Source organism: Pristis pectinata, chromosome 4, assembly GCF_009764475.1.
Source record: "Pristis pectinata isolate sPriPec2 chromosome 4, sPriPec2.1.pri, whole genome shotgun sequence".
Taxonomy (NCBI): domain Eukaryota; kingdom Metazoa; phylum Chordata; class Chondrichthyes; order Rhinopristiformes; family Pristidae; genus Pristis; species Pristis pectinata.
In genome coordinates this window covers 75222206-75246504 of record NC_067408.1, presented here as the reverse complement: position 1 = coordinate 75246504, position 24299 = coordinate 75222206, and the positions used below count along the sequence as shown (strand labels likewise).

General features: G+C 39.0%; 1 protein-coding gene across 4 annotated transcripts in view; it reads left to right on the top strand.

Moving 5' to 3' along the window:
* ltn1 (listerin E3 ubiquitin protein ligase 1) overlaps positions 1-24299 on the top strand; it is a 99390-nt gene that overhangs the window by 3902 nt on the left and 71189 nt on the right. For all 4 annotated transcript variants that reach the window (XM_052015152.1, XM_052015153.1, XM_052015149.1 and 1 more), the window contains exons 3-11: positions 3120-3218; positions 4923-5153; positions 7323-7375; positions 7559-7739; positions 9212-9385; positions 12665-12855; positions 16562-16709; positions 17438-18250; positions 23362-23403. In XM_052015152.1, coding sequence (XP_051871112.1) covers positions 3120-3218; positions 4923-5153; positions 7323-7375; positions 7559-7739; positions 9212-9385; positions 12665-12855; positions 16562-16709; positions 17438-18250; positions 23362-23403 — 1932 coding nt within the window. The remainder of the gene's footprint in view (positions 1-3119; positions 3219-4922; positions 5154-7322; positions 7376-7558; positions 7740-9211; positions 9386-12664; positions 12856-16561; positions 16710-17437; positions 18251-23361; positions 23404-24299) is intronic.

The window sequence follows — 24299 nt, the reverse complement described above, 5'->3', positions numbered from 1 at the left end:
CCCTGAATAATAGGGAATCATTGGCTGCAATTTAGTGGAAGCTTTCATCCATGTAATTGAGGGCCAATTTATGATCCAGGTTCCCCAATGGCATGTCAACTGACAGTTAATTAATTAATGGTGAACCAAATCATTGCAAGTAGTTAGGTTTACTGGTAATGAGTATCCCAATCAAACAAATGCACCATCGGTTCCAAATTAAAATGACTTGCATATATAGCTGACCAAGTGTTAACATTATGTCAGATCTCTTTGATTTTCCTATAAATATAAATTTGAGTTCCCCAGTAAAGTTTGACTTTGGACGTGGAGGATTGGGGCAGCCAACAATTTTATCTATGATGTCTATGCCCAATAACATAATGTGGCACATTTTGGCTTAATATTCAAATTTACCATAATATGGGAGCAAAAAAACAAACTGCTGGAGGAACTCAGCAGGTCAAGCAGCATCTATGGAGACAAAGGGATGGTTGACGTTTCGGGTCAAGACCCTGAATCAGGAATGAAAGTGTAGAGGGAAGGTAGCCAGTATAAAGAGGTGAGAGGGAGGGATAAGGAGGGCTGGTAGATGATAGGTGGAATCAAGTGAGGTGGGGTATGATGGGCAGATGGAGCCAGGTAGTGGAGGGGATAGGAAGGGGAGGCCAAGGGAGAAGAAACCTAGGTGGATAGGTATGTGGGTAATAGGCTGATGGAACTATCTGGGGTAGGGTAAGGGATCTAGGTAATGGGTAATCAAAGGTGGGTAAATCTGAATTGCAGGTCAGCCATGAATGACAACTGAATGGCAGAAGAGTCTACACCTGTTCCTAAATACCTTAATAAACATTAAAATCTTGATTTAAAATTTCATCCTAAAGATGTTATCTGTGACAAAGCAATCTTTGCTTCCTGGATTATGCACTCAAATGTTTCTCGTCTAGGCATCAAACCCATAACTTTCTGAATCTGAGGGAAGAGTGCTATTGTTCAACCAAGCCACAATCTGCTAAGGATAAAGCTTGTTGCTATTTTGACTAATGTGACACAGCAGGAAATGCAGATGCCTCACAGTTCTGGCATCCCACATTTGATTCTGACCTCTGGTGCTATACGTGTGAAGTTTGCACATTTTCCCTTTGACTGTGTGGCTCTTGTGGTTTCCTCCCATATCCCAAAAATGTGCAGATTGTTGGGTGAATTGGCTACTGTAAATCACTCCTCATTTTGGTGAATGGTAGGAGAATTTTGGAGGGAGGGTGTTAATGGACATGAGTGAAAGAAAAGGTTACAGGGAAATAAATGGGGGAATGGGATTGATGGAATTGTTCTGATAGCCAATATGGACGCTGGGCTGAATGGCCTGCTATATCAGAAGGAAATATGAAAAATATTTTGTATCTATTGAACTACCAATAGAAAATATCTTATAATATTCCATGTGATAAGCTGGTTAAGATGACCTACTGGAATGCACTACTGACCGACAATGATCTTTTGGTGTGACTTTATGAAGCCTACTGTAGATACCGCTCATCTTGCTGTTAACTTGGCTCAGATATGCCATTCCTCCTTCTAAATCAGATCAACACATGTTTCACTTTTTCAAAGATTTGAGCATGTAATCAGGACACTTTCGTGCAATAAGCTTTTTCTGCTTATTAATTTTCTCGCGATTGTAGATATCACTGGCAAGGCCAGCTTTGGTTACCCATCCTGAATCAGTTTTGAAAAGGTGGGCGATGAACCATTACATTCTGTTTGGTGAAGGTTCTCCCATGGTGGTGTTGTGCAGGAAGTTCCAAGATTTAGTCCTGGCATTGCTGAAGGAACAGCAATAGATTTCCCAATCAAGATGGCGTGTGACTTGGAGAACTACTCAAGGTGGTAGTGCTTGTTGCCCTTGTCCTCCTCGGTGGTAGAAGGTATGGTTTTGGGAGGCGCTGTGGAAGTAGCTTAGGTTAATAACTGTAGAGCATTTTGTACATGGTACATACTGCAACCATAGCACATTTGTGGTGGAGAGAATGAATCTTTAGGCTGATAGCTGGGGTGCGAGTCAAATAGTTTGCTTTGTCTTGGATGCTAGCAATGTCTTGAATTTTCTTGGGTCTGCACTCCAGGCGAGTGGAGAGTACTCCATTGTTCTCTTGTGTTGCACCCTGTAGAAAGGTTTTGGCTTCATAAGAGGAGTCATCCACTGCAGGATACCCAGCCTTATCTGGTCCTGTAGCCACATTATTTATATAGCTGGTCCAAATGGGTTTGTGCTCAACGATCACCTTTGCACCCCAAGGCTGTTGAGTGTGAGGGACTCAGGGATAGTAATACCATTGAATGTTAAGGGTAAAAGATTGGACTCTCTGTTGGAGATGGCCTTTGCCTGGTACTTTTATGGCACAAATTATAATTATCACATCATTTATCAGCCCTTGACTGACTGTTGTCTAAATCTTGCTGCGTGCAAGTATGGACTGCTTTATTTGGTGTGGAGTTGTGAATGGAATTGGACATTGTGCATTCATAAGCAAGCATCCCTACTTTGTAGTGCTGAGTATCTGAAGTAGTGTTGTTGGAATGTTAAGTTGAGGAGTTAAGTTAAATTGCATTCTTATGGCTAGATGTAGAAGATCCTGAGCACCATTAATAGAAGAGTTGATGAGTTCTCCCTCTGTCCTGGCAAATACTTATCCTGCAGCCTACAATCCACAAAGTAGTGGGTCCAGAAATTCTGCATGTCACTATATAATTGCAGGTCCTTTTTTAATTTTGTTTCAGATTCTGCCATATTATCACTTCTTTTATTTAGTTGTGTGATGGTACCATTAATGCAATATTAACTTTTCTGCTTTAAATTGATTTACCTTGGTATAGACTGTGGATAATTGGAAACTAATCTCTCAATTTCAAGGTGTTCTGTGATTATTATATGCTTTATATTTAAAATATATGCAACATAGTAATCAGAGTTAATTTTAAAAATTAGATCTAAAATCAGATTTGAAAGACTATTTATTGCATTGGGGGTTGTTCTTTGAGATACTCAAATCTGCAGTTGTCCTTTCTGATGTGTTGAGAGTTTGATTTTTTTTTACTACTCTTGCATACTAATTGAATACTTAATTGTTACCTCTGAGGCTTTACAAGAGTTTGCGACAATGTGCAAAGAGAAGGATTCTGAAAATGTAAAAGGGGTTCTTCCTTATTGGTCAAGGATTTACTGCAGAATTTCCTTGGTAAGTTTACATGGATTCCGTTTTTCCTCCTAACTATTGAACAGAATTAATAGAAGTGAGTAATGAAAGTTTCAATAAGTGAACTTTGCAATTTAGACATTGGCCTCCATAGTTATCAGGAAGTGGGGAGCTTATGGTAATGCAAGTAAATTCATTAAAGCTGATTATGTGCAGGCAGCACCTTATTTTATTTTTGTTTTCTTCTTCTATTTCCTACCTAGCATCCTGCCAAATGGAGAGGCTGCTTATCTGTCTGGTGGGACATCCAGTGACAGGATGTTATGCTGCAACCCTAAAGGATAGTTCACAATCTTCAGGGGAATGAAGGGATTGAGATATTGGGACAGGTGGTAAGAGGAGGCAGAGTCCATTACAGCAGTGAGAGAGCAAGAGATTAAGGCTTAGTTAAGGGAGGTAGGCAGAGCAAAAATTTGCGATCAACAGAATTGAGGTTAAAGACTTCCTTTAGGGCAAACAGGAGCATTCTGTTCCTCTTGGTCTGCAGATGATGCTGTTAGCAGCTCCTGATCAACTGAGAGACCATTAGCGCCTGATTTAAAAATATTAATGTAGTGTCCCATACTGCATTTATGTCACAGTGTGACATAAAAATGGCAAAGCACATATGTCTAGCCAAGTTGGACCCTTGTTTGTTTGTTCATATTCACTCACCCTCTCTCTGTGTCTCTTTACAACCTGTTGCAAAAAACTGCTGGAGGAATTCAGTGAGTCAAGCAGCATCTGTAGAAACAAACAGGTGATGGAGGGAGAAGGTAGAGATGGAGACTGGAGGGTGATGAGTGGTACCAGATAAGGAGGGATGATGGGCAGATAGAACCAGATGTGGGAGGGAATAGGAAGGTAGGCCATCAGCTGGCTCCATCCACCTTTTTTTTTCATTATCTGTTTTTACCTGTCACTCACCAGCTTCTGTATCTAAACTCCCCTCTCCTCTTCTCCCACCTGGTTCCATCTGTCTATCATCCCCCACCTTACCTGGTTCTGTGTTCTGCCAATCGCCTCTTTATACTGACTATCTTTCCTCTAAACTCTCAGTCCTGATGCAGGGTCAAAACCTAAAACATTGACCATCCCTTTGCCTCTAGTGCTGCTTGGCTCACTGAGTTCCTCCTTTGGCCTAAACCTATTATTTTTATTCCAACTGACCTTGGGTTCTTGTTTTCCACGGTAGTGGGAGCAAGATAAAATAAATGCATCTCACAGGAAAATTGTAACCTACTCATTAATTTACCCATCTAATGTAATTACTGATTTGTTTAAAGGACAATGGCGTGGAGAGTGGCGACATTTTGCATGCAGCTCCTCTTAAACTGCATTACTATCTTGGCACCTTTCTGTTGTTTTGTATTTATTGTGGTATTTATTATTACCATGTATACTGTTTGCTCTGTGGGCTTCATGCAAGCAAGGAATTTCATTGCAGCCTCGTGTATATGACAATTAATAAAGTAATCTGAATCAATTAAAACAAATCTTTAAATATTTATGTTCTTCATGTAATAAATATATGTTTGATAATGCAAAAGGCACAGAAGATGTCTTCTTTATCAGTTACCAACAACTCTTATTGTTGAATAAACAAAACAGAGATGTGATTTAGGAGACACAAGACTGCAGATGTGAGTTACCTTGGTAATGATGTTTCTATTTGCTATTAATTTCGATATTGACCACACTTCTCAGGATCATGACCGTAGAGTTCGAGAAGCAATTCAACAGGCATTTGAGTCACTCATCCTTCAGGTGAAGCGAAACTTAGCACCTTATTTGAAGAGTATTATGGGACATTGGCTTATTGCTCAGTGTGATACCTATGGTCCAGCAGCCTCTGCAGCAAAAATGGCGTTTCAAGTGGCTTTTCCACCAAATAAGCAATCGGAGGCTGTGGCTTTTTGCAAAGAGGAAATTATGAGTGTAAGTTTAAAAAAAACTTTTTGTGCCTCCCTTTTAGGAATTAAGCAAATATTCTGTTTTTGAGACTTTAATATTGCTTCTATTATGAGTGGTAATTGTTATACTCTGTCTAATGCTTTTTCTGTGCAGTTTAAAAAAAAAACTCCATACCACGGGGCAATGGCATTATTTAAAGCATTTTGTGTTTCAGTTTCAAGGTGATGATTTCCTTGCTCCATTGGCTTGTTAAATCTTGTGTGAAATAAGTTTAAGGATAGAAAACTTGAATCAATCAAACCAATGAAATAAGTTTGTAACATAGGGATTTCTGTAATGCAGGAACACCCTACCCAACTTGCTCACTATAAGCTTCTGTGAACAGCAACGTGATTCCAAGTAGATAATGTTATAGTGATACCATTTTTGGGATGTATATTGGCCAATTCTCTGTGAATAATAACCCTGCTCTTCTTTGAAATAATATCATTGGTCTTTTAGCCTCCCTTGAGAGAGCAGAGAAGACCTTGGTTTAAGACCTCATGCAAAAGATAGCACTTCTACCAGTGTAGCACTCTAAGCACTATGCTGAAGTGCCAGCCAAGAGCTTAGTGCTCAAGTCTTTAGAGTGGGATTTGAATCTTTGGAATTAAAACCAAGAAACCCAGTCTAAAATTGTAAAAATAGTATTGTTTAGTGTAGAACAAAATGTGGTTTTGCTCATGCATTTAACTATGCTATTGAAATCCGAAAGCAGTAGATGCTGACTGAAAAAATAAAAAATGAACTCTACTTCACTCAATCTTTGCTAGAAATCTTTATTTCCAACCAGTGTGTATGTACAGAGTGTGCATATACTTTGAACTTAAATTTATATCTGTTAAAATTTTATCTATTGTCTTTATAAGAGAAGAATATTTCAATACATCGCCATCTATTGGCAAAATTATTTGCTACAGAAAAAAATGATTGACATTAATCATTCAAAAATTTGCAGCTTAACATAGATGAACATCCAAGGTGCTTCAGAGACATTACCACACAAAAATGTTTTCTAAGACAAGGTGTAATTAGATGAGATGAGAAAATACTTTGTCACAGTAGTGGATTTTAAGATGACTTTGAAGGAGACAAGAGAGATGTGGGCATGGAACTTACGAGTGTAGGTCCTAGGTTACTGAAAGCATGGCCACTGAGGTGGATACCCTCTTAATCTTCTAAATTCCAGTGGGTACAAACCTCACCAGTTCAGCCTTTCCTCATATTAGAACCCACCCATTTCAGCTGTTGGTCTCATCAACCTTTGCTGAACTGCTTTCAGAGCTTTCTTCCAATCTCAGGAGAAAGGAGACCAATCTCACTGGACCCTATATAATTGTAGCATAGCTTTTGTACTGCTGTATTCAATTCCCCTTTCAATAACTGAAAACATTCTGTGAGCTTTAATAGTTCCTTGCTGTACCTATCCTTTGTGAATCATGCACCATGGCATTCAAATCCTTCTGCATCTCTTAAGTTCTGCAATCTCTTACTATTTAGAGAAAGTGATTCTTTGTATCTTTTTTTTCCTGCCAAAATGGTCAGTTGCACATTTTGCCATATTATACACCCATTTGCTATGTCTTTGCCCTCTCACTTAACCTATCCGTGGCCCTTTCTGGCGTCCTCATGCTGTCAAGTGTATGCATTTTAGCAGTTGTAAAAACCCTGGGCTAGAAATCCTATTGCACAATGCATGATATTTGTGCTGCACACAGTGAAATTTTTGGTGTAACAGTAACACTCTGAATAGAACTTCTGTGCGGAGGATTTGCATATGATGTGCGGACACAGCTGCCTTTGAGCAATTGCAATAATGGCATGCTGTGTGCACTTCGGTGCCCTCTGTAAGAAAAAATAGTACTGTGCAGACACACACAAGTAGGTTTTAATTAGTGGGTTGATGCCTGATTTTTGTTTAAAAGGGCTGAATCTCACCTAGCCTGTTGCAACCACTCCCAATGCATTCCATCTTCACCTGATGGGTACCTTCTTGCTTAATTATTTAGTGATTTTGTTTTTCTGACTCTTATATTCAACTTAGTTTCCAAGGCTGTTTGCAATACTGGAACAATTTCATTGTTGAAATCCTCTGTCAAACTTCATATGCAGGATGTGGTTTATAATTACAGTTGTAATTTTTCTATTTTACAGATTCTATATGATAATGTCATGAAGGAGACTCCAGAGACTCTCAGTGACCCACAGTAGGTTATTTGGATTGTAGACTATTTTTAAATTTTGTGGCAGAATGTATTATGTAAAGGTGTAATCCTTTCAAAATAGACTAATGAATCAAATCCTGTTATTGTGTTAAGAAACTGGTTCCTAATTCTATCTTATACTTGCTATAAAAGCCAAAATAGTTCTCTGTTGCTGTTCAACTTTAGGAGTGTTCCAGAAGAAGAAAGGGAAGGCAAATACTTAAGAGTTGTTACCAGTTCACTCTTGGCTATGAAGAAGCTACTTGACCTTTTGCCTGAAAATGAGAGAGTGGTTCTGAAGGACAGATTGATAAAAACTTTATCGCAGTCGAAGTTTTGGAAGTACTGCAAGCATAAAAATCCACAGGTTTGATGATTATTCTCTGAAATATGGAAGAAATATTATTGATTATCAGCTAAGTTTGTATTGATCTTTTACATGAGAAAGTGTGGGCTCCTCAGCAGTATAACAGTCCTTCACTAGGAGCACTAGAGCAGTTCAAGAATGTAGTTTGCCAAGGGCAATAAGGATAGGCATTAAATGATGGCCTTCTCAGCAATGCCCACATCCCAAAAATTGAGTGAATAAACAAAACTAAAACGTTCTTGATGCAATAAGCAAAATAATGAATAATCAACATGGAATTCAAAAGCAAAGGTTTTGCTTGACCAACTGTATTGAACTTTTTTGAAGAGGTAACACAGTAGGCAGTTGTGTAGTGCCATAGATCTAATTTTTCTGGATCTTTGAAAGGTCATCAATAACTTACCCTATAAAAGACTAACAAATAAGATCAGAAAATATGAAGTTGGGGCAATAGAGGAGTTTTCTAGTTAGCTTTAAGTCAGCAAGCAGATGGTAGGAGTAAAGGGCAGCTATTCACAGTGGGGGGAGAAAAGGGTGGATAGTGGAGTTCTATAAGGATCAGTACTGGGACCATTGGTATTCACAATTTACATTCATAATTTGAGTTTGGAATCATGAAAACAGTTTCTAAATTTGCAAATGATGATACCTGGTGGGTTGGGGGGAGGTGTTAGCATGATGTGACTAATTAGTAGTGAGGAAGACCTTAACAAATTATAGAATATGCAAATAATGGGAAGTTGAGGTAAATGTGAATTAGTACAGTTTGGTAAGGGGAAATAGGGAAGTCACTTGATATTTGGATAGTCAAATCTACATGGATAGCAGAATGAAGTACACAGAACACTGAAGTACAGTTACACCATTCACTAGTTGTGGCATGGGTTATTGAGGCCATACGGAATGCAAACCAAGTTCTTGGGTTTATTTCTAGAGGAAAATATTTGGAAAGTTAAGGCATTTATTCTAAATCTGTATCAAACTATGGTTTGCCACACTTGTATACAGCTCGGCTTGTCATTTTTTCAGAAAAGGAGGCAATGGAGAGGGTGCAAAAAAGATTTGTAAGGATGCTACCAGAAGTGCAAGGGATTACTTGTCAGGAAGAGATTAGTAGCCCGAATCTTTTTTTTTTCATTACAATGGTTGACCTAAGAGAAGTCTTTAAAATGATGAAAGGTTTTGATAACGTGTATACAGAAAGAATGCTTTTGCTGATGCGGGGTGGGGGGGTGGTTAGAAGGGGGTGGTATGGAAATCAGGCTCCCTGATTATAAGAAAATCAATGATACACAAGAATGTTTTTTTTAAGCTTCATTTACGATAGCATAACCTGATGATTTCACAGTTAATATTATTGACTCCTTGATCTTTCTTGGTGTAATTAAACTATTTTGTGATCTGTATAAATGTCAATATTTGATATTAACAGTGAGAAACTGAAATTTTTATTGCTTTCTTCAATTTGTTAGATCCGATCAGCTTTCTTCGAATTGATTATTGCTTTTTGCCAACATTTACCTGAGTTGATGAAGTCTGAAGCTGCAAAAGTGTGTCCAGCTGTGCTGCTGAGCATAGATGATATGGATCCAGTTGTTTGTCCTTCTGTCTGGGCAGCAGCACTTTATGTGCTCAGCTGCATTGAGGTAAAGTGAAATATAGACAATTTGGATGCAAAGTTGATTTTTGGATTTAAAACTAAAAGTTAGCAGTGAAGAAACCTTGTTGAATGCATTGCTTTATTGAAGTTATAATTTATTTTTATAAATAATTGATCTGAAATAATTTATCTGATCGGAAATAATTAGGGACATACAATATCTTTAAATTGAAATGGGGAAGTTTCCCAGGCCATCTGTTCCTGAATTATGCTATGACCAGCTGGAATTATTTTCTTGTGGATAGCAAATGAAGATGGTATCATATTCAACTGTAACCCCTTATTGGACTTGTAGGCTGTTAGCATTCTATGAACATTTGATAAGGTACCAAGATAAACTGAACGGTGCCTTATTTCCCTTCTCCAACCCTCGCCCATCCCTAGTCCCAAACTCATTTTTCTCCAATTTCTCTCCCATTTCCCCTCCATAAGTTCATCTTGTCCAAATAACTCACCTCTTATTTCATTCACTCAAATTGTTGATCACCCATTTTCCTGGCTACTATTTTGGCTGGAAAATGAGACATCTGCACCTTGAGAGAGATTTTTCAAACAGTACAGCACAGGAACAGGCCCTTCTGCCGACCATGATGCCAATTTGAACTAATCCCATCTGCCTACACATTGTCTGTACCTCTCCATTCCCTGCCTGTTCATGTGCCTTTCTAAATACCTCCCTTAAACATTGCTATTACCCTGGCAGCATGTTCCAGGCACCTACCACTCTTTGTGTATTTTAAGAAAAGCTCTCTCATAAATCTCCTTTAAACTTTCCCCTTCTCACCTTAATGCTATGCCCTCTAGTATTTGACATTTCCACCCTGGGAGAAAGATTCTGTCTACCCTATCAATGCTTCTCATAATTTCATAAACTTTGATCAGGTCGCCCCTCAGCCTCCGATGCTCCAGAGAAAACAATCCAAATTTGTCTGACCTCTCCTTACATGCTAATCCAGACAACATCCTGGTGAACCTCTTCTGCACCCTCTCCAAACCCGCCATATCCTTCGGCGACCAGAACTGCACACAATATTACAAATGTGGCATAACCAAAGTTTTATATAGTTGCAGCATGACTTCCAGACTTTAATACTCAGTGCCCTAAACAATGAAGGCAAGTATGCTGTACGCCTTCATTGCCATCCTCTCTACTTGTGTTGCCATTTTCAGGGAGCTATGGACTTGCACCCCAAGATCCTATGTACTTCTAAGGGTCCTGCAATTAACTGTATACTTTCCTCTTGCATTTGCCCTCCCAAAGTGCAACACCTCACTGTTGTCTGGATTAAACTCCATCTGCCAGTTCTCTGCCATATTTCTAACTACCCTATATCCTGCTGAATTCTTTGACAGCCTTCCATAGTATCCACAATTTTTGTGTTGTCTGCAAACTTACTAATCAGCCCACCTACATTTTCATGCAAATCCTTTACGTATATCACAAACAACACGTCCCAGCATGATCCTTGCAAGATAGGTCACCTGGTTGAGTGGTGCCACAACAACAACCTCTCGCTCAATGTCAGCAAAACTAAAGAGCTGATTGTTGACTTCAGGAAGGAGAAGGAGTGTGAACATGCACCAGTCTACATTGGGGGATTGGCAATGGAGAGAGTCAGCAGCTTTAAGCTCCTGGGCGTTAACATATCAGATGACCTGTCCTGGGCCCAGACATAGATGCAATCACAAAGAAGGCACGCCAGTATCTTTACTTTCTTAAGAGATTAAGGAGGTTCGCCTTGTCACCAAACACTCTGACAAACTTCTACAGATGTAGTGTTGAAAGCATCCTGACTGGTTGCATCTGGTCTGGTATGGCAATTCGAATGCACAGGAATGTAAGATGCTGCAGAGAGTAGTGGATTCTGCCCAATACATCACGGCTGCATCCCTCCCCACCATTGGTAGTATCTACAGAAGGCGCTGTCTCAAGAAGGCAACATCCATTATCGAAGATCCCCACCATCCGGGCCATGCCATCAGACAGGAGGTACAGAAGCCTGAAGTTCCACACCACCAGGTTCAAGAACAGATACCTCCCTTCAACCATTCGGTTCTTGAACCAACCAGCAAAACCCTAATAACTACAGTTTAGCAACACCATGACCATTTTGATCACTGCGCTAAAATTGACTACTTTTTTTATTCCAATTGTGTTCTTTCTTGTAAAAATTTTGTATAATTTATGTTTAATTTATGTTTCTCTTGTGAATGCTGCTTATATGAATCTGTGTGCCTATGATGCTGCTGCAAGCTTTTCATTTCACTTGTGCATTCATGTACTTGTGATATGAGAATAAACTCGACTTTGACCATTTGTTACTGCCCTCCAGAGAGAATAACACCCCTCCACCACTACATGTGACTAATAAAGGAATCTTATCTATAGCCAAGCCAATTTTGAATCCAATCTACCAAGTATCCATGGATCCCATATACCTGGATCTTCTGGATCAACCGACCATGAAGGACCTTGTTGAAAGCTTTACTAAAGTCCATGTATACAACATTCACTGTCATCAATCATCTTCGTCACTTTGTCAAAAAACTCAATCGTTTGTAAGATGTGACCTCTCCTGCACAAAGTCACTAGCTCTTGCTTAAGGACTCTGGCATCAGTTTTATCCTTGTTCCTGACAGCTTATTTGAAATTAATTTAAAAGATTACCACCTCAGATGTGAAATTTGCTGTCTTACTTCATAGTTTGTAAGTTGCCAGCTGCCAGTGTTCAGGGTTGTTTTAAGAAGAGGCTTTCATGGTGCACCATTTAATGCCCTGCCACTGTGCAGGCCATGCTACAGGAATCCAGAATGCTTTGGTAGCAAGGTAGTCCCTCCAAATCCATGGATGTGGAACTTCCAGAGGCAGTGATCCTGGGCATCAAGCTTGATACAGTAAGATTCGGACCAATGAAGATGGCAGTGAATCTTTGTGGCAAGTTTCTATGAAGAGAAGGCCTATATAAAGATTCTTGTTTTATCCTTCTCTGTTCTGTTTCGGATGTTGTAGTTTATTTGGTATACGGCAGAGGAGTGTGCAAGCGGGGCAGGCAGGGGCACAGGACCCCTCCCTGATTTAAACAAGAGGATGGATACATACGTCTGCCTTTCCCTCCACAGCATTAAGCACATTGTGTTCATTCTTAAAAGCCAGCAAATTTAAAATCCTGTGCATGCATGTGTTAGTGACGTAGTCCTTTTTCATACTGTGAGTGATTTTATTTTATGATTAACACTGCCCTTTATTTTGTAATGTTTCTATTAGGATTGTTGGACCCATGTAAATGCAAAGAAAGGAGTTTTGCCAAAACTATGGACGGTACTTAAAGAAGGTGGTCGAGGTCTTGCTACTGTGATCTATCCAAGCCTTTTACCATTTTTTAGCAAATTACCAGAAGAAATAATTGTACCAAAGATGGAATTTTTCACCATTTTCTTCAGTACCTGTGCCAAGGGGTATGTTTTTTATTATTCCCACACCACAGCACTCCATTGTGATGCAGAATATTCTGTTATTAACTAAAGCTACTCCTGAAGCTTTTTTCATAAAACAAAATGTTCTAGTTAAAAATGTAAAAAACTTGATATCTAGAGGAAGTATGAGGAAATTTTTTTATTGAATTATCAGATATAGATTCCTCCTTCTGACAAAGGTGTTGAAACCAACTTGATAAATAATTTTAAAAGGGAAGGACTAGTGAGAATGAGAAACTTACAGGGTTAAGGATGAAGAGCAGCATAGTTGCTCTTTTCAAAGAGCCAGCTCAGGAGTTGCAGACCAAATGGCCTCCTTTGCTCTAGGTTTCAGTGATATAAAATGTTAGTAACTGAGTTAGCACTCTGAGTTGGTTTTGAACTCAGCACTTACTCTGTGAATTTTAGCAGTCCTCGGTGAAATAAACAGTCACAAAATAAAGTAACATATTGGTAATGCCATGCAAGTCCCTTTTCAATACTAGCTAGCCTCTGAAGGGAAAACTATGATGACTTCCATCAAAAGGAACAAGGGTCCTGCTCCCTGTTTCTGGCAAGTCTAATTTTGACATTTGTTTGGTTTTGCTTCAGCCGACAGCATGCTGAAGTTCAGTCAAATGACAGCCAGGCCCTAATCTCCATAGGGTCGGAATGAATGAGGTTTGCACGTTGTTGTCCTGTAATGTAAAGAAGTTACGTTTGAAAGGAAGGAAAGTGCTGTTGTTGGAAATGAGTCAGAATTTAAAAGTAGTGTTGGAGAAATAAGATATACAGACTATATAGGAAATGGAAATACCACATTGCTACAGTAGGTTATGATATTCTAAAACTGTGTATTCAACTAATTGTTAGTGGAGAAGGAACTTTGCATGCATTTAATTAAAGCTGTATTAAGTTAGATGGATTGTAGAGCACAGAAAATTTACTTCTCATGTTTTTCTATCCTTTTGTCAAATTTATCTGTGCTATTCACTTCTACTACTTGTGATAATTCATTCTTTGTTCTAGTCACTCTTAGCTGAAGAGATTTTCCTGAATTTTCTCTTTGATTTGTCTGGAAGTGCATGATATAAACACATTGCTTTAAAAATGATGATTATTTTTCTGCCTCCTAGCACCAATAATTTTTCCAGGCATACAAATATCAGTAAGTTTAATAAAGTGAAGCAGTGTACAAAATGGAGCACCAAGGTATAATATTTTCACATGGTGAAAAATGCACCTTCCTTTCATTAAATCACTGCGTGCATGATGTTACTCCTTACTCCGAAGATCGGGCATTTCACCACAGAAAGCAAGGAAAAGCATGTAAGAGAATGAACCTATGCTAGACTTGCATACTTTCTACCAGCAAATGTGGAATGGTGATTGGCATGTATTTGGAGCAGCCAATTGGCTGGAAGAAGACCAAGCAGTTGCATTTATAATAGGATCATTAACAAAAAGAACTACCTCGAGTGCTTTACCAACAGATGTTTTTTAAAAGAAGGTTAGACTTTGATCCAGAGAGGGGGAGATTCACTTTGTACTAACTCAATGTAACTGCACTGTGTAATGAATTGACCTGTACGATCGGTTTGTAAGACAAGCTTTTCACTGTACCTCGGTACAAGTGACAATAATAAACCAATACCAATTAGCCAAATGACTGAAGGCAGGATAATTAAAGGGGTGGTCAAAGAGTAGTTTTGAATGGCTCTTTAAAAGTGAGGCAAAGTAGTGAATGGAAAATTTTCACGAGTTGGACTCAGCTACATGAAATCTGCTGCCAATGTAGGGTAAAGATTGGGTATAAAACCCAGTGCTGGGAGTGGAATTCTAATTAAAAATCATTGACCTGAAATTGTTTTTCTCTCCATATATGCTGCCTGACCTCTTGACTATTTCTAGAATTCTCTGTGTTTATTTAAGTTTCTCAGTATTTTTGCTTTCGGGTCATGAATGGAGTTTGTGGAGTGTCCTGAAAAACTGTTGTGAACGGGGATTAAGGGAAAACTCTAACTTTCATGCATTTCTTTCCTCTTTTTAGGTCTCACTTCTTAGTTGGCTAATTATAACTTAATTACCTTAAAAGGGTTCTTAGAATCAGATTAATCAAATATGAATTTAAAAAGTAGTTTTTATTGCAGTATTTCTCTTTTTAAAATAACACATCTTTTCTAACAGGTACCAATGAAAATTTCATTTAAACATTGCTTGTTAGCTCATCTACAGTATACATGTAACCTTGATTGGTTTTTGAGCACATATTTGCTGTGATATGAGCTTGAGGGATTTGGGTGAATAATATAAATGCAAATCAGATCCAATAATTAGATATAATTTGCCTTTTCAGACAAATAAATATATAACAATACTGCAGCCAATCTAATCCAGATATACACATGAAGAATACTATTAAAATATATTCATTCTTATCTAACTTAAATAAGTTTTTAATGCTGTATAAAAAGTTATGAACATAAAATGTTTAATGCTTTATAAAATGTGGTGTTTAAGAGGCATTTGACAGACACGTGAACATTGAGGGATATGGGTCATGTGCAGGCAGATGGGATTAGTTTCATATAACATCATGGTCAGCACAGACATTGTGGGCTGAAGGGTCTGTTCCTGTGCTGTTTGGTTCTATGTTTTATGAAGGATTTCACTTTGCTTGAAAGGGTGTATGCACACTAACCATTATTGCAGATTTCACTTGGCCAAACTGTAAAAGCTTGTATATATTTGAGCAACAGCCAGTTTTGAGGAGGAGCCAAATGCTACTGATTTTCAATCAATTAAAAATGACACATCTTATCACTATAGAATATTGACAGCTTTCTCATTGATTATTCAGGTGCAACCTCGTTGTTCAGGGATTAGCTTGTAGGTTATTTGAACAAAATGAGAAAAATACAAATTACCACTGAAAGTGTACTGCACTCATTGCTTTAGTTTCAGATTGCCAAGTGCACCCAGAAGTCTTGGTTACAGTCTTCTGCCATTATTGTGTATCTCGGACCTCCCTTAACGCGTATTGACATCCTTGCAGCCCCTCCCCCAACCTGCACCACAGTTAGGCAGGTGGTTTACAACTTGTGATTAAGGAAAAAGCTTCATTTTTTGGTTATGAAATTTTCACTGATGCATGATGTGGCTCTGTTTCTCCATTGGTCTCTGAACATTGAACTGCATTGTGTATGCCTTTGGCAAGGCTTATACTTTTGGTTGGATTATATTTACATCTTTTCAAATGAAAATACTCCAATTCTTTACTTCCAAAGCAATAAATTTGGCTTAGGCCCAAGACGCAGCTAGATTTTTTTTTTATCAAAGTAGATTGCCACAAAAAGGTAATCGAATAGAACTTCAGAAGTAAGTTGATCAAACGTGCTTGTGAATTTTTAATGTTATTCGCTTTTCTAGCATTCAGTCTGATTTTGGGAAAAAATGCTTGCATTGATAATAAGCATGTTTTTCTAATTGCAAGACAAAACTGATTTGCAGAATCTTTTGTAAGGTGTATTTTAAGTATTGTTAATATATAGGAAGTGTTTTTTTTAAAGAGTTAAGGGCATGGAAACAGGCCCTTCGGCCCAACTGGCCCATGCAAAACAGAATATTCAAGGTTTTTGAAGCAACAACAATAAAAACCAATTTCAGGTAATGTTGTAAGATGTGCTTTAGCTTATTTTGTTTTGATTAGGTTACTGAGTGAACGTGCTTTGATAAGCTGTTCTGAGAGTTCAGCAATTGTGGCTGCAATTATGGAATGTTTACGTTTTACACTACACCAGAATCTGGGAATGAATGAGGATCAGCAGAAGCTCCAACAGATGCTCATAAATGATCAGGTATGTGTGAAAAGCCAAGATATTAATCTTTTTTGAAAAAATGCTAAGAATTGACTTGCTGAGATTGGAAAAATTGAAGGAGAAGAGAAGTTGAAATTTGTGACATATAAATCTGCACGATTTATATATCTTAAAGTACTGTGGCACTTTGATATCTTTGACTTTCTATTTTGTTAAAGTATTTTTCCTTATTCAGTTTCCTTCCACTTAACCTGACAATATTCTTGACTAAAGGTGAAACTTTCCAGCTGTTTAACCACAGAAATCAAACGTCATGGTGTTTTCCTATTGCCCAAGGACTCTGATTACCGATAAATCACTTTCTGTGTGGAGTATCTTGGATGCCAATCTTCATCTTATCACTCTTTTTGTTTATTGTAGTATATTTAGGAACCAATAGATTCCAAGATGTCTATTGAACGCTTTACATATACTATTACAGGTTATCCTTTCTGTTAAATATCCCTGATATTATTTATCATTTCAGCTGTATGGGATAATGTTACATATTAGAGTGCCAGAATGTAAAGTTGTGTTCATGTTTGCCCTCCATTTGAACCTGCTAGGGCTGTTTATTAAATATTTCAGAACAGTTGAAATTTTTTTTTACAAGATATAGGAAAGAGAACACTTGCAAGTATCCAATGTGATTGCTTTGTAATTAAAAAAAAATCTTCATTGCAAATATAAATTCAGAATTAATAAGTTTACCTTATTTTTCTTTTTAGTTACTACCTCTTGTACATTCTGCTTTGAAGAACCCCAAACTGCAAAACAGTACATTCTCCCACCTAGCAGATACTCTTTTGTCTTGGGAAAAGCGAGCTGATAATCAAGAAATAGAAGAGTATGGTGATGCATATCAAAGATTGTTACCCTACTTTTGGGATGGCCTTTCTCAGCTTTGCATGTCTCAGGTGGAAAGTGCAGAAGTTGAAAAAAATATATTGGAAGGAGTGTCTTCCTTGCTCGTATTGTTAAAAAATCCCGAGAGTGCTCAAAAACACACTGTCAAAAAGAAAGAAAAGATTAGGTTTTTTGACGAAGAAGGAACTATGAATGTTGAAAGCAACAATGGCAACTGTCAGGAAGAATTAAGTTTTGAACCAACATATGTGCTGCAGTCTGAAAGTTTGGGAGATTCTTCCAGGTGTTTTCAGCATTGTAATCCTGCCAGAACTGTACCTTTGGAAGACCTAGTCTGTAAACTTGCCAAGCTATGTATAGCCTTTATCAAAGAACAGAAGTCTGAAATTTATCTTGCATTCTTGGCTACATTGGTCAGCTCCTTTCCATCAAAGAATCTATTTACAGTTTTGCTGGAAAATGATACTCAGAGGAATGCTGAGTTTTTCCTTGAGGCAAATAATGAAGTGAAAACAATGGCATGTAATCCTGCTGTGCAGTTTCTGAATCAAAAACTGTTAACCTGGATGAAGGAAGGCAAAGCTGATTTCAGTTACCTGATTGAAATGCTTTACAGTGTTCTTCACTGCTGCCAGAAGAATGAGAGGACCATAATACTGAATCAAATATCTGAGGTAGGTGTCTTCTCTATGACAATGTCTTAAGGTCAGATCAATAGTTCTGAAACAATCTTATTGCTACTTATGCTTTTCCAACTATGAATGTACTTAGCAGTAAGTCTGCAACACTTAGATTGGCATTAATCATCTTTATTTTGTTTTCTTTCTCTCTTTTCTGTGTTTCCATAGTATTTTCTAAACTTGCTTGATATTTTACTTTTCTCTTTTGCATGTTTCTGCAACATTTGTTTTCTATTTCCTACACATTTCAAGGTGCCTTTCAGAAAATAAAAAAAAAAGTAAGTAGGAAGAATGTGTTCAAGTTAAGCAGCAACTGAACTGGAGAGGAGGCAGGATGGTGAAGTGAGCATTCACAGTAGCTGGGAAATGGAGAAGGTAGATTTAAAACAAGAACCAAGTGAAATGAATATGACGTGCCGTTTAACAGGGAAAACTGCAATAGTGCAAACATTGTTTGGGTTTTAAAAAAAAAAGCAGATTTTGGTTCATCTACACTCTTCCTATCGCGCTCCTGGCTAAGTCTCATATGCCTCCACTGGGATATTCCTGCAATTAGAGAACAATGGGGTTGGATCAACAGAATTCAATTTAATGTATCAAATACATGGAACATAAGGTATGGAAATATGACTTTATACCTTGTGCATTTTTATGAATTGAGCCATTTTCTTTTAAACTTTAGCACATTTTGCTGTGCACTGAGGGTAATTTTACCTACTATATTTATATATTGGCAAAGTTCTTTCCATTTTAGCAGTGAAGGCAATAGCCACATCAGACCCTCTGAAACTCCAGGCACAATGTAAATGTTGTCTTCTGTAGTTCAAGTTCAGAAGTGCAGAATGATTACATTCCATTACAAATGAGCTGCTTCCAGATAGCCCAAACCAGAGCTTTGAGATTTATTTGCTGGATTGTCTTCATTGTATACAGTGGAAATCTAGCTTATGGCATGGCTCCAGTTGGACTCCAAAAGGAGGCCATTTTTGTCAAGGGTTCTTATGCTTGCTAAAATGCTTTTTTTTTTAAAGATGAGATGTAAAGATTTATTAAAATGATTTCAGGGATGAGGAGCTTCAGTTATGTGGGTAGCCTTGAGAAGATGCAGTTGTTCTCCTAGGAACAAACACAGTTGCAAGGAGATCTCATAAAAGATATTTAAAATCATGAAGAACAGATAGAGAGCAACTGTTCCCATTTGTAGAGGAACTAGAGGACAAAGGGTGAAGGTGATTGACCAAAAGACCAAGAGTGACATGAAGAAGAACCATTTTATGCAATGAGTGGTTTGGGTCTGAAATGCACTACCAGGGTAGTGGTAGAAACATTCAATAGTACTATGCAGAACAGAACTGGATGAGTATCTGAAAGGAAAGAATTTGCAAGGCTATTGAAATAGGACAAGGAAGTCGGACTAGCTGGATTAGAGTTGGCATGGACTTGATAGGCTGACCATCACCTGTGTTGTAACCACTGTGATTCCTTGTGCCATTTAATGTTTTTTCCACCATATTTGAATTTTGCTTATTTTCCTCTCTTCAATTGACAATCCAAATTTCTGACCTGTTCTTAGCCTCTCCTCATTTTTCTTTTCATTTCATTTTTATTTTGCCCAGCAGTTTTCTGCCCTTCTCTCCTAAAATTAATTAATAAAATTATATATTCTCTCAACTATAATTCTCACCTACCCCTGGTCTCTCAAGCCTTCCCCTACCCCTTGACCTCCCCCTCATTCCTCTGAGCCCCCATCTTCCTCCCATTCCACTTTCCCTGACCCCTCTAACTCTCCTCCCTCCTCTGACCCCAGCTTCAACCCCTGCCGTGTCTTCACTATCCCGTCTGACCTTCCCCTCTCTGAGGCTGAACATTCTATCCTCAGCAGGGGCCTTTCTTTTGTCCCCCTGTGCCCGCTTCTCAACGAGTTCCACGCCCACTATGACGCCGAACTCTTCTTCCGTCACCTCTGTCTCTGGACCTCCTACTTTGGCAAGGATTCCCCACCTCCTACAGATGACCCCTTCTCCCTCCTTAAGCCCTCTTCCTCCTCTTGGACGCCTCATCCTGAATCTCTTCATCTCTAACTGCTGACGGGATAATAACAATCTCAACTTCACTCCTGTTAACTATTCCAACCCCAAACCCTCTGAACGCACTGCCCTCCACTCTCTTCGCACTAATCCTAATCTTACTATCAAACCCACAGACAAGGGTAGTAATGTTGTAGTCTGGCAGACTGACCTTTACATTGCTGAGGCCAGATGTCAATTCTCAGACACCTCCTCTTACTTATCTCTCAACCTTGACCCCACCAAGGAGCACCAGGCCATTGTCTCCTGCATTATCACTGACTTCATCATCTCCAGAGATCTCCCCTCTAATGCCTCCAATCTCATAGTTCCCCTACCCTGCACTGCCCGTTTCTACTTCCTACCAAAGATCCACAAACCCAACCGCCCCAGTAGGCCCATTGGTTCTGCCTGCTCCTGCCCCTCTGAACTCGTGTCTTCATATCTTGACTCCATTTTGTCCCCCTTGGTCCAGTCCCTTCCCACCTATGTCCATGACGCTTCAGATGCCCTCCATCACTGCAACAACTTTCAGTTCCCTGGCCCTTGCCACCTCATTTTCACTGTGGACGTCAAGTCCCTGTACACTTCCATCTCCTATCAGGAAGGCTGCTTCTTTCTTGACAACAGACCCAGCCAGTTCCCCTGCACCGCCACCCTCCTCTGTCTGGCTGAACTGGAACTTCCCCTCGACAACTTCTCTTTTGGCTCCTCCTACTGTCTCCAAACTAAAGGTGTAGTCAAGGGCACGAGCTATGCCTGCCTTTTGGTGGGACAGTGCATGTTCCAAGCCAACACTGGTAACACTCCCCCAACTCTTTCTCCTCTACATTGATGACTGCATTGGGGCTGCTTCCTGCACCCATGCTGAGCTTGTAAATTTCATCAACTTTTCCTCCAACTTCCACCCTACCCTCATATTTACATGGTCCATCTCCGCCACCTCTCTCCCCTTTCTGGATCTCTTTGTCTCCATCTCCGGAGACAGAATAACCACTGACGTCTTTTACAAACCCACTGACCCCCACAGTTACCTTGACTACACCTCTTCCCACCCTGTCACTTGTAAGGACGTAACCCCTGACATAACAGGGCCAGGGTTCCCCTTGTCCTCACCTACCACCCCACGATCCTCCGCATCCAATACATCATTCTCCTCAACTTCTGCCACCTCCAACAGGATCCACACTAGGCACATCTTCCCCTTTTACCCCCCCCCCCCCCCGCTTCCCCTGCTTTCCGTAGGGATTGCTCTCTCTGCGACTCCCTTGTCTACTCGTCCCTCATCGCAGATGACCCTCCCAGCACTTATCCCTGCAACTGGACTAAGTGCTACACCTGCCCCTACACCACCTCCCTCCCCACCATTCAGGGCCCTGGACAGTCCTTCCAGTTGAGGCAGTGCTTCACCTCTGAATCAGAGGATGTCATTTATTGCATCCGGTGCTTCTGGTGTGGCCTCCTCTACGTCGGTGAGACCCGACGCAGATTGGATGACTGCTTTGTGGAGCACCTTTGTTCCGTCTGCCACAAAAGTAAGGATATCCCAGCGGCCATCCACTTCAATTCCATATCCCATTCCCATACCGACATGTCGATCCACAGCCTCCTCTACTGCCACATTGAGGCCTGACATAGGTTGGAGGAACAACACCTCATATTTCGCCTTAGTAGTCTCCAACCTGATTTCTCTAACTTCCAATAACCCCTCCCATCTTCTCCACCCTCCACCTTCCTTTTGTTTTTCTCCTTTGTCTTCCCTCATTCCTGAGGCCCCCTTCCCTTTCCCCTTCCCCTGCCCTCATGACCTACCTATTTACTCCCCACCTCCTTTCCTTTATTCCATGGTCCACTGCCCTCTCCTACCAGATTCCTCCTCCTCCAGCCCTTTGCATCTTCTACCTATCACCTCTCAGCTTCTTACTTCTCCCCTTTCCCCACCCCCACCCTCCTATCTTCCCCCTCTCATCTGGACTTGTCTATCACCTGTACTCACCTGTCACCTGCCTGCATGTACTCCTCCCTGACCCCTGACCTTCTTATTCCAGCTTCTGCCTCTTCCCTTCCAGTCCTGATGAAGGGTCTCAACCAGAAACATCAACTGTTTATTTCTTTCCATGGATGCTGCCTGACCTGCTGAGTTCCTCCAGCACTGTGTGTGTGTGTGTGTGTGTGTGTGTGTGTGTGTGTGTGTGTGTGTGTTGCTATAATTCTCATCTTTTCTCTTGGTTGTTGGACTGCTTAACTAGCATCCTGCCTTGCATGACCCATTTTATCTAGTTAAATGTTAGAAAGACAAAATCAAACATATTTGGTTGTTACCACAGATTATTTATGACACTGATTTTCCTTCTCTTCGCCAGCTGCTGATATAGCTTTAATAGGCTGTTCATAACTTTTGGTTTCCTATTTGACCCCCAATCCCACTTCTTCATCACATATTAGCCACATCAACTTCTGTAACGTATCTCTCCTCTGTCTCATACCATCTGCTGCTGAAACCCTTATTGATACCCTTATCATGCCCATTCATATACTAAACATCTGCCACTGCCTGTAAAGTTGAACTCATCCAAAATTTGGCTTTGCTAATTCTCATTTAATCTTCTCTCCTTGTCCATGTTGATCCTTATATGTTCCAAACATTAAATTTTCCTCAGCATGTTGAAATACCTTCATTGCTTAGCTCCCCCTATCTCTATAAACTGCTGTAACCTTGCATGTTCTTCAGCTCCAGAGCTTTTTATTACTCTTTATTTCTGGCATCTTGTTAACATCCCACCATTAACAGATATACCTGATTCTGCCTTAGATTTTCTTTATAAACCTCTGTTTCTGCACCATCCACACCTCCTTAAAGACTCTGCATAAATACATCACTGAATAAGCTTTTATTCACCCTACCTAAATAAGCTTTTATCTCTATTTTTATTTGATGTCTCTCTGAAACACCATTGTGTAACTTTGTATGTTATGTTACTGTAAAAATGAAATTTGTTGTAATTTTACCTTTTTATTGAATTAACTTTTTCTTTCTAGATGGAACAAGGATGGCTCATCTTATTTCATGTTATACAAAAGGTAATTTTTTTCATATACCATTGTGTTTAGTTTCAGAAAATCTTATTTCAAGACATATAACTTAATTAACAGTAAAAGTATAAGCTTGATATTATTTTGTCACAAACATAATGTTTTATACATCATAAAAGTGCTACATAAATTTGAAATTAAATCTGTGCACATTTATTCTGTTTTCAAAGAATTAGTACCTAATTTAAACCATGCTTATGAATGTCATCAGCAGCCTACTGAAATATTCAAATTGAAACAAATTTGAGCTAAATAATTCTTTGTAATGAATATTAATATAAATTACTAGTAATGTTTTACACTGATTAATGCCATTTGATAGTTGGAAGTTAGTTACTTTCAATAATTCCTACAGGTATAACTGAAACTTAAGTTACACTTGAACAGTTTTACAATGAGACTGTTAAGTTAAACCTAAATAATTATTTTATTCAATTTACAATACATTCAAAATCTTATAAATATTTTATGTTTTAAAATAACAAATTGCAGTACAGTAAACTCTTGTTTATCTGGTATTTATGAATCTGAAATTCGCACACAACTGAATTTTCACACCTGGAATTTCCAAAAATATTAAGCTTATAAGCTTAAATCATAAAATTTATTCAAAAACTGTTTAGCCTTAAAATATAGTATTGCAGTATGAAACATTATTTAAAAGAGTAATGAGATGACATTTAGTTCGGCAATTTATTTAAAGGGTTATGCATGGAATACTAGTGTGTAATATACAGAAATGTTTTTGTTGAGCAATTGTCATGTGACTGGTATATTCATGGATCCAGCACCCCTCATTCCCCACTGATGCAAGATGGTTGAGAGTTGATGTACTCTGTGCCATATTTGACAATATATATTGCTTGATAATATTTATCGATTTT